The sequence below is a fragment of the Sinocyclocheilus anshuiensis genome, unplaced genomic scaffold, assembly GCF_001515605.1.
Source record: "Sinocyclocheilus anshuiensis isolate Anshui unplaced genomic scaffold, SAMN03320099.WGS_v1.1 scaffold3813, whole genome shotgun sequence".
Classification (NCBI taxonomy): Eukaryota; Metazoa; Chordata; class Actinopteri; order Cypriniformes; family Cyprinidae; genus Sinocyclocheilus; species Sinocyclocheilus anshuiensis.
The window spans coordinates 12,585-22,850 of NW_015548185.1; the positions used below are offsets into that span (position 1 = coordinate 12,585).

At 44.1% G+C, this 10,266-nt stretch overlaps 4 protein-coding genes across 4 annotated transcripts in view; 2 read left to right on the top strand and 2 right to left on the bottom strand.

Annotated features, from left to right (window-relative positions):
* Positions 1 to 1,331, top strand: part of tmem43 (transmembrane protein 43) — a 6,355-nt gene extending 5,024 nt beyond the window's left edge. Inside the window, exon 12 of the mRNA XM_016508116.1 lies at positions 220 to 1,331. Within this exon, the coding sequence (XP_016363602.1) occupies positions 220 to 422 (203 nt within the window). The 3' untranslated portion in view covers positions 423 to 1,331. The remainder of the gene's footprint in view (positions 1 to 219) is intronic.
* Positions 1,332 to 1,381: 50 nt separating this feature from the next.
* On the bottom strand, positions 1,382 to 5,582 carry LOC107705003 (rho-related GTP-binding protein RhoA-D). The gene is made up of 5 exons (XM_016508118.1): positions 5,484 to 5,582; positions 3,387 to 3,585; positions 3,201 to 3,321; positions 3,001 to 3,131; positions 1,382 to 1,807 (listed from the first exon to the last, which is right to left on the bottom strand). Exons 2-5 carry the CDS (start codon positions 3,540 to 3,542, stop codon positions 1,634 to 1,636), a joined length of 582 nt encoding a protein of 193 aa, XP_016363604.1. The 5' UTR covers positions 3,543 to 3,585; positions 5,484 to 5,582; the 3' UTR covers positions 1,382 to 1,633.
* A 207-nt stretch (positions 5,583 to 5,789) lies between these two features.
* Positions 5,790 to 6,850, bottom strand: ora1 (olfactory receptor class A related 1). The gene has a single exon (XM_016508113.1). The coding sequence runs from the start codon at positions 6,744 to 6,746 to the stop codon at positions 5,790 to 5,792; it is 957 nt and encodes a 318-aa protein (XP_016363599.1). The 5' UTR covers positions 6,747 to 6,850.
* A 780-nt stretch (positions 6,851 to 7,630) lies between these two features.
* ora2 (olfactory receptor class A related 2) lies at positions 7,631 to 10,059 on the top strand. Its single transcript, XM_016508117.1, has one exon. The coding sequence runs from the start codon at positions 8,424 to 8,426 to the stop codon at positions 9,375 to 9,377; it is 954 nt and encodes a 317-aa protein (XP_016363603.1). The 5' UTR covers positions 7,631 to 8,423; the 3' UTR covers positions 9,378 to 10,059.
* The last annotated feature ends 207 nt before the right edge of the window (positions 10,060 to 10,266 follow it).

Genomic DNA, 10,266 nt, shown 5'->3' on the forward strand with positions numbered 1-10,266 from the left:
ACTATGTCGTAGAATTGTTTTACAGCATAAAAATAATAAATATAATAATTATAATTATATTATATAATATAATAAAATTGGGTTTCGTTTTATTTCGTTTTTTTCGTTTGCGCTGCCTAAAGCGCTCTCTCTCTCTCTCTCTCACACACACACTCTCTCAGGGCTGATGGGTAACTGTCTCGTCCTGACTCTCTCTCTCTCTCTGTGTGTCTGCTCCAGTGGACTGGGTTCCTGTGCTGAGGGAGCTGGTGTCTGCGGGGCTGAAGATCTTCGCGCTCTGCGTCTCATGTTCGCTCTCACTGCTCACCATCTCCGTCGGTTGGATCTTCTACCGGCCTCTGCTGGGTGGGATGCTCGGGCTGCTCGCACTCCTGCCGCTTCTCCTCGCACACGCCAGAGCCCCGTCCAAGAAAAACCAGTGACTAGTTTGACGTCTCGAGCAAAGCCTCCAGCAGCTGAGCTTCTCTGCACTTCTACACAGTGCTGCAGCCGAGAAGACTTCTGCTCCAGAGCTTCCTGTGGGGTTTATAATGGGCTTTCTCAATTCACTAAACAAGACTTGATGATCACTTTAGTTGTACAACATAAACTGCACACATTCGCACCCAAATGCTCTTATGTAGTTATAAACATGCATCTTTAAAAATAAGCACAACAGCTTCAAAATTCATGTTTTCAGTATGGATGTGTGTAATTTATGTTGTAGAGTAAAACCTCAATATTGTCAAGTTATGTTTCCCACAGATCTTACGTTACACTGACAAAGTGTCTTGTTTTCCAGTAAAAACATTTTTAGATCAAGATACATTTTCTGGAGATTCACAATGACTTAAGATATCAAATCCTCTTTTCTGGAAAAATGGGAAAAAAAAATCAAAATTAAGTGAGTTTATGGTTAAACAAAAAACAAATCATCAGAAAAACGGATCAAAGTTGAGTTTTCGCTCAGAACGAGAATAAATATGTCGGTGAGGTCAGGGACATGATTTTGTTTTTCAATTGAATTAAGATCATTTTTCAGACCACTGTCAGATGTTTGTTATTATTTTAAGAATGAACTCACTTCATTTTGATCAGTTTTTCAGAAAACACGACTACACATCTTCTGTTTTGCATCTCCAGTAAATGTCTCTTGATGAAAGAATGTTTGGATATTTGTACTAGAAAACGATGGAAATACAATGTAAGAAAATCATTTCGTGCAGCGCACTCAAACTAAAACCCCATTATAAAATCCAACTCGCGTCTTCTGCGTTTTCACTTTTATTTTTCCACAGGAACTTTATTTGCAATCTGTTTTTGTGTGTGTGAAATAAAGAGCGAATCCTCAATGACGTGCTGTTTTCAAACAATCAAAGCAGGAGAAACACAAACCAGCAGACGCGTCTTATAAAGGCTTTAATACACAAACAGACAAAAGAATGCATTTCAAGTCTGGTCCGCGGCGTGCAGTGCACCTTGGTCCTGATCGGTTGTTTCTGGAAGTCGTCGTTGCATATTTGTGTTTTCGCAGAGTCTGAATGTGGCGAATTCAGTGGTGTACGAACAGAAACGTTAAATACTGACATAAACTCTCAACACTAGGTGAACTGATGCAGTTAGAAGGAATAAAAAGGAGGCGAGTGCAGTCCGTCTACAGCAGCAGGCATTTGCTGCTCTTCTTGCCCTTGCGTGCCTGCAGCGCCGCCCTGGTGGCCATCTCAAACACCTCCCGCACGCCGTCCTTGCTTTTGGCGGAGCACTCCATGTATCCGAAGGCACAGATGCGGTTGGCCATGTCTCGGCCCTCCTCCGGCTTGACGGGCTCCTGCGGGAGAGACAGAGACGTCACAAACCACAGCTTCGCTTACACTGCTGATGCTTCAAACAACTCAAGAAAGATCAGAGCAGAGACGCTCAAACGCACTGCTCAACCCTTACAAATGCACTGGAATCAGTTCATGCCAATACATGCAAATTCAATCGATACCTGACTTTGCTGAAAATATAATCATGTGTTTACAGAAAGGCAATTAAAAAATTGTGCCGATACTAGTAACATCTATATACTGTATAGTGAACAAAACACTAATTATAACCAGGACAAAAAATATTTTTTGCATAAGTGGGACTTTTAATTATAATCCAGTGTTATTTTAGCATCACTGAGATTCTATTATAGTTTTTATTTTTAGATTTTCTGCTTCCAAGTTAAAGTTGTCAGTTTTAGTAGTTTTTGTTTATTGTTATACAGTTTTTATTTCTGCTTTAGTCATTTTAGTACATCAAGTGAGAATTAAAATTAGAAATGTTGCCGTGGCAACTAACTGAAATAGAAAGTTGTTTATATACTTAACTTCAGGTAATGTTTGTTTTATTTCAAGTAATAAAGTATGTTCTTTTGAGGTTTTGGCTTTGGTTACAAGCCTGAAAATCACAGAGACTCTTATTTTGAAATTCTTTGTGGTTTCAGCCGATTTCAATAATTAGGAAGTGCCAAACATGGGCCGATAAATCAGAGCAATATATGAATCGGTTTATATATCCACCTTATTATTAATTATTAACGCTTATTTCAAGTAATTTAAATGTGTGTTTTACTGTACAAACAAGCCTGAAACACACAGAGACTCTTATTTTGAAAAGCCTATGCTTTACGACTACAGCTGCTCATTTAAACTTGCGTCTTGCAACGCTTCATCAGTAGATCATAAGCGATCGTTCGGCATAAATGCTCTGCAGAACGCAAAACAACACATTTGGAGTTTAATAAATCGGCCAAACTTCGGTCCTCCTGAAATTATGCCTCGTGTTACTCCATTTAAGGTTTTTCATTTCTTAAGGACCCACAGGAACCTCAGCGGTCGACCAATAGAGATTTTTAGCCAGCCGATATATAATGTCATGCTACGTAATCTAAAAGTAATGAATAACAGGGTTTGTTTATTTGAGAAATCTGGAGACGGAGAATGGGCTTTCAAAATAAAAGTCCTGCTTCCCACATGTTCAGCCAATGCACACCTGCTTCATCTTGAAGAGCTCGCGGCGAGTGTGTTCGTCGTGGCGCAGGTCCTTCTTGTTGCCCACCAGGATTATGGGAACGTTGGGGCAGAAGTGCTTGACCTCCGGAGTCCATTTCTCGGGAATGTTCTCTGCGGGTCAGAGGGGTCAGAGGTCAGCGGGCGCGGGGCTAGCGTGAGCGCGGCTAGCGCGAGACTCACCCAGGCTGTCGGGGCTGTCGATGGAGAAGCACATGAGGATGACGTCGGTGTCGGGGTAAGAGAGCGGCCGCAGACGGTCGTAGTCCTCCTGACCCGCCGTGTCCCACAGCGCTAGCTCCACCTGAAACACCACACGCTAGCGTTAGCACAGTGTTAGCGGCCGCGGAGACACCGCTCGCTCCTCACCTGCTTGCTGTCCACCTCGATGTCGGCCACGTAGTTCTCGAAGACGGTGGGCACGTAGACCTCGGGGAACTGGTCTTTGCTGAAGACGATGAGCAGGCAGGTCTTCCCGCACGCGCCGTCGCCCACGATCACCAGCTTCTTACGGATCGCCGCCATTCCTGCGCGGAGAGAGTCTCGCTCGGCTGATCCGCTCCCAGCTCTAACAACAACACTCACACATTATATCTGATCTCAACATCAGGAAATCAAATCAATTACATTTATGCTGTGTATGAGAATCGAACCCGTGGCATACAGAAATGCCTTTCGCTATATGTTATATTCACTACACTGCTGTTCAAAAGTGTGGGATCGGTCAGATTATTAATGTTTTTAAAGAAGTCTCTTCTGCTCATCAAGGCTGCATTTATTTGATCAGAAATACAGTAAAGTTGTGAAATATTATTACAAATTAAAATAACAGTGTTCTATTTTAATATACTGTAAACTGTAATGTATTTCTGTGATGCGCAGCTGTATTTTCAGCATCATTACTCCAGTATAAAGTGTCACATGATCTTCAGAAATCATAATAATATGCTGATTTATTATCAGTTGTGCTGCTTCATATTTCTTTGGAACCTGTGATACTTTTTTCAGGATTCTTTGATGAATAACAAGTTAAAAAGTAGGGGTGGGGGGAAAAATCGCATAGTATAGTATCACGATATTTTCCGCGGCAATACTGTATCGATACACGGACACCAAGTATCAATCTTTTATTATACTATTTGGTAGAATAATAAAATCAATTTCTTTACAATCCACTAGTTGGTGTTTTTTCTGGTGAGGTCAGCTGGGTCACCTTCAGCATGCAGTAAGTTAGTAAAATAAAGTTATCAGGAAAGCCCTGATGTATTAATGTATTAACTCTCATGAACGAACAATGAACAATACATTTATTACAGTATTTATTAATCTTTCTTAATGTTAGTTAATGAGAATACAGTTATTCACTGTTAGTTCATGTTAATTCAGTGCATTAACTGTTAACAAGCACAGCTGTTGATTTTAATAATGCATTAGTAAATGTTGAAATTAACATGAACTAAGATTAGTAAATGCTGAAGAACTATTGTTCATTCTTAGTTCATTAACTAAAGTAGTTAACTAATGAACCTTATTGTAAAGTGTTACCAATATTAATATAAATTCTGTCCAGTTTTATTGTGTTACTTTCAGTAAAAGTGGTTATTTTATTGGCTTGTGTTTTTTTTTTTATTCAGTATCATTAAAATTTAGTTAAATTTAAAAAGTCTTACAAAATTACTTTATATAATTTAATAATGATTTCTGAAGATCATGTGACACTGAAGTCTGGAGTAATGATGCTGAAAATACAGCTGCGCATCACAGAAATACATTACAGTTTACAGTATATTAAAATAGAACAGTTATTTTAAATGGTAATAATATTTCACTATATTACTGTGTTTTCTGTATTTCTGATAAATAAATGCAGGCTTGATGAGCAGATAAAACACTACAGATCTTACGGATCCCACACGTTTGAGCGGTAGTGAATATATCATATATGGAGATACAGAATAAAGCATTAATATTTATTTCATCCTGACATTTTTATGAAAATAAAGCACATTTGCCGATCAAATATCACTGGGTTAAGAATGAGATTCAACCCCCTAAAAATGCTAAATGCAGAAACTTTAAAAATACTCTCATAGAAAACTTTAAATGATAAAATATGTGCCTTGCGTTCACTGAGAGTTTCATATGATGTTTGTAAAGCTGTTTCAATGCGCTTTTCAGCTCTTCTCAGGTTTAAATGCAGAGGCTTACAGCAGAAGAGTGAAATCAGAGAATATTACGACACTCAGAGCTTTATCTGTTTTGTACACAAACACGCTCCTGCTTTTAAAAGTCTGAATGTGTTTTCATGACGCGCAGCTAGCAGGCTAACGGAAGTGAGCGACTCTCGCTAAAGACACTAAAACCCCAAACACGGCTGACTCTCTCGGTCAAGAGAAGTTTAAGAACAGTCGTTGATCGTTTTCCAAAAGCTTAACCAAGAGAAAACCACATTAAATGAGAGCTCACCGTCAGTTTAACTCGGCTCGAGTTTTCAGGGTCGGTTCAGCGCGCAACCAGCCAAGATGGCGACTGAACAACAACCCGTCAAAATAAGAGTCCCCAACCGACGCGTCAAAATAAGAGTCCTCGCAGTTCTCTTTCCAGCAGTTCGTTTATTAGGTGCCACTCAAATACAGACACACTCAGACCTAATACTATCTGATACTATGTTATATTATATATAATATCTGATTTTATAAGATATTGTAATATAATATCTTTGTAATATTTGTGACACTATTACAAAACTACAAATCTAAGACTTTGTTAAGATCAGTTTTTGGCAGCTTTTGGGTCCTTGCTATCCTCTGCTTGCCGCTCCTGGTCTGACGAGGTCGCACACACCATCCTCGCTTTGACCTTCTTGTTAGACGAGATGATGAGGAACGGGCTGAGCGAAGCGTAGCACGAGGAGAAAAACACCCTCATGTCGGCCACCACTGGGGGCACCTGAGGCACCGTCAGCATGTAGATCCAGATGACGTTGTCGATGCCGAAAAACACCACGTACAGAACCACCAGCATCACCACCGTCTTGGCCGCCCGTGTTTCCATCGTGGCTCCCTGCGAGCGGCGGATGCCCCGTACCTTCCTGCCGTGCCGGTGAAGGAGGACCAGGATGTAGCCGCTGGAGCCCAGCATCACGCCCACGAACGCAAAGTCACGCACCGACACGGCCACCCCGTTAATCACGTAGGACAGGTTATCCCGGAAGTCCACGTGGCAGAAGCCCAGGTTGAGGGTGAACGGCGGGACGGTGCCGTTGCGAGGGGCGACGGAGAAGAACGGGGCAGCTATGCAGACGGCCATGTTGACGAACCACAACGCGGCGAAAGTGGGGACGACCAGCCGCGGGAGCCGGATCTTCAAGCCCGACAGGAGCGGCCCGGCCGCCGGTGCGACGGTCACCGCCTGGAAGACGCTCAGCATGCAGGTGATGCAGACGGACAGCGCTCGGGCGATGCGGTAGGTGTAGATGACCGCCTTGCAGCCGGCGTCGTCCAGCAGGTTCTTCATGCCGAAGACGGTCATGGTCTGCGGGACGCAACGAGTCAGGAGCAGCAGCAGGTCAGCGAAGGCCAGGTGGCACAGGATCGAGTCCACGGGCTGCAGCTGAGCGTCGGTCAGCATGATGTGGACGTAGGCCAGCAGGACCAGAGTGTTAGCCAGGATCCCCAGACCCGCCTGCAGGAGGAACGAGACCCCTTTGATGGTGACGCATAGATCCATTTAGAGATCGAATGCGAATGCTCAGTTTGAAGGGCTTTCTGAAGTCCATGGCTGAATATAAAGCCTGTAATGCACCCGTGGGAGCCGCCAGGAACCCGAAAACCCACAAGAAGACACAAAGGAGACCAAAGTGTCCACCTGAGGTGCATCTTAATTACTCCGTGACTAGAAGCACTCGTGTTTCTGTCAATGGCAAGCTGAGAAAACAGAAGACATCAGTGGATGATGATGATAATGATTTTGCTGAACTTTTCCACAAATGAATATTTTTCTCCATTGTTGTGTATTTCTTTCACATGTTGTACTTCATGTGTTTGCGTTTCTCATTTCGTTCACGCTTATATTTCTGATGAGTGGTAAATGTGGTCGACCTGTTTACATTTTTAATCAACTAAAACGGTTCGTGAGGCATTAAAAATCTATAGTTTTTTGTTCTTGAGAGCAGCTGTTGTGTAACGGGTAATTTTCCACTAATGGTGTCCCTCGTGAGATAATTAGAAAACATTAAGAGTGTTAGCTAATTAAATCTTTGCAAACACGCTCTGTAATGAGGAGGTCTGGGATGAGCGGATGCTTTCCGGCAGGTCCGGGCTGGTCTGTTTTCTGTTTTCTGATGTGGCATTAATGAGTTCTTCATGTACCGTGATATCAGTGACCCACGATTCCCTCGGGCCAGACGCACACGCCAACAGATGAGAACCGTGTTTATCCTTGAACTACGCGGTTTCCTCGAGTCAACATGTGCTATCATTGGATGCACGCTCTTATTCATCAATTTCATGAGTCATGACTTATTGGATGACAGAGTCAGCAGCTCAAACCCATCCCTGGTTTCATATTGAGTCAATCATTAAGTTCAAACATTAAGATTCAGTTTGCGTTTATTGATTTAAAAGATGTTTTTAACCTGAATGACTTACAATACACGTGAAGTGCTGCAATACAAAGTCCTAAATTTGCTCAGAGGAAGAGCAGAGATGGAAATGAGAGACAGTGAGACAATAGTGAAAAACACTTTTACAGAGTCGAGTCAAGTGCTCATTGAACAGATGAAGCAGACAAGAACAAACTGCCATTATGAATATTTGTGCATTTAGTTTTTAAAATAATATACGAAGCAAGGAGAACAAACAAAGCAACAACAACAATAAAAGGAAAATAGAAGTTGTTCGAGGGAGAAGGAAGGGTAATTCAGGCTCAGAAGAGACTACATGCACCCTCCTATCATTATGCATGTGTTTTTAATGCATTAACTTTATGATCTTTGTATTTTCTTGAGATTTATTTTGTCTTTATTGAGACAGAACAGTATAGACTGACAGGAAGCGAAGTTGGAAAGCTGGGTCACCCAAAGCACAATTGAGTCTACGGGCCCCGGCGAATCTTTAGACGGCTTTACATTTGATGAACATGTCCTGAGAGAGTCTCAGCTCAAGCACTCACTGTCCTTCGGGCACAGACTGACACTCACTGGAGTATTTTCACAGGAGAGTGTTGCATTACGCTGCTGCGTCTGTGACAGAATCACTCAACTGCACATCATTCAGATAATTGAGCTCAGGTCTGAAGTCGCTGGACAGGATTATCCCAGTGGCCCGAGCCAGACTATAAATCGGAGGCTGATTCTGAGGTGGGCAATCTTTCGAGAGAAGCTGCAGGAGAACAGAAGCGGTTGAGATGAACTCGGATGCTATGACGCGCGGCCTGCTCTTCCTGTCTCTGGTCGTGACCGGCGTTCCAGGCAACACCGCTGTCATCTGCGCCTTCCTCTCGGTGGTGTATCACGAGGGTCGCCTCTCGCCCGCCGATGCCATCGTGCTGCACCTGACGTCTGCCAACCTGATGGTGGTGTGCATCCGCTGTCTGCTGGAGGTCCTGGCCACGTTTGAGATCCACAATGTGTTTGACGACACCGGCTGCAAGGCGGTCATCTTCGTCTACCGCAGCTCCAGATCTCTGTCCATCTGGCTGACGTTCCTGCTGAGCGCGTATCAGTGCCTGAGCGTCGCTCCACCGGGCTCGCGTTGGGCCGCCGCCCGTGCTCTGCTCGCCCAGTACCTGGCCTTCGTCTTCCTGGCGCTATGGCTAATCAACACCTCCATGAGCGCCGCCCCGCTGCTGTTCGCCGTAGGGGCCCGGAACGACTCCAGACTCCTGCAGAACGGGATCAACGTCGAGTTCTGCTTCCTGAGCTTCCCGTCCAAGCTGTCACGGGACGCCAACGGCGCGGCACAAGTGGGACGAGACGTGGTGCCGATGGCCCTGATGGCGACGGCCAGCCTGGTCCTGCTGGCGTTCCTGTACCGCCACAGCCGGCAGGTGAAGGGTCTGCGGGGCGGCGGGGCGAGGCAGGGCCCGTCTGCGGAGCGCCGCGCCGCCGTCACCGTCGTCACTCTAGTCACGCTCTACCTGCTGTTTTACGGGGTGGACAATGGACTATGGGTTTATACGCTGACCATGCATCAGACGCTGGGCTCCTCGCTGATCTCGGATCTGAGGATCTTCTTCTCGTCTCTGTATGCCGCCGTCAGTCCCATTGTGATCGTCGTCTCTAACAGGAAAGTCAATAAACAGTTGAATTGTGGGAAAGAGCCAAAGACGTTCTCGGACGCAGCTCAGCCCAGTGACTAATGGACAGTCGCAGACTAAATGACAAAACATGATGGACGTCATTTGACTATGTGGGGAACATTTAAGGGCTCGTCATGTGTTAGCCGTCTTTAATAATGTCGGGACATGGGGGGTTGAGAATTCAGTTCAGTTCCTGAATATGTCAGGGGAAACTTTATGAAGCCTTGTTTAAATGCTTAAAAAAAATCCTTGAAAGGTTTACAGTCTTCATGGACAGAGAGATTAATTTCTAGATGAATGGATATAGTTGGCCAAGACTTTTTAAATTTACGCTAATAAGGAGCCACTCCTTCAGTTCACATTTGCTAGGAACAGATGCTCATGTTTCTGTGAATGTACTTGTATCTGTCAGCAGCTGGTGTCTGAGACAAACATGTCAAACTAACTTGATTTCTAACTGTATATAAATGAATATGTCATACTCATTCCAAGATGATTTTATTTGTAATCCAGGCTTTACATTCACACAATGAGGTTTTCGAATATTCGAACACCCGTCCACAGACTGACTCTTTCAGGAAGGTCACAGTGCTTTTCCCCAGATGCTGTTCTCCATGTGTCGAGTTCGTCATTCCACTGAAATCTGATCCGTTCCAACAGACTCTGGTGGAATGAAGGACACAAATCCCGGATGGATCCGCATGAGTCCAGACACACTGAGATGAGCTCCAGTGATCTGTGGGAAACTACAAAAAGCTGATATGAATAATGACTGAATTAATTACATGTAAAAGCTGAATTCTTCGGAAGTGTGTATGTGAGATCTGAGGCGTTTCCCTGTGCAAGACTTGACGTGCTGCGGATCTGCCTGCAGCTACAGACACACACACACACACACACACACACACACACACATACATACATACATACATGCACACTGATTAGTCAG

What these genes read in the sequence shown, in the direction of transcription:
- ora1 (XM_016508113.1), bottom strand. Translation starts at nt 6,746, where the DNA reads ATGGATCTATGCGTCACCATCAAAGGGGTCTCGTTCCTCCTGCAGGCG.
- ora2 (XM_016508117.1), top strand. Translation starts at nt 8,424, where the DNA reads ATGAACTCGGATGCTATGACGCGCGGCCTGCTCTTCCTGTCTCTGGTC.
- LOC107705003 (XM_016508118.1), bottom strand. Translation starts at nt 3,542, where the DNA reads ATGGCGGCGATCCGTAAGAAGCTGGTGATCGTGGGCGACGGCGCGTGC. An exon ending in CGACAGCCCCGACAGCCTGG is followed by an intron (nt 3,132 to 3,200) that starts GTGAGTCTCGCG and finishes TCTGACCCGCAG; the next exon opens with AGAACATTCCCGAGAAATGG. An exon ending in AGCTCTTCAAGATGAAGCAG is followed by an intron (nt 1,808 to 3,000) that starts GTGTGCATTGGC and finishes TCTCTCCCGCAG; the next exon opens with GAGCCCGTCAAGCCGGAGGA.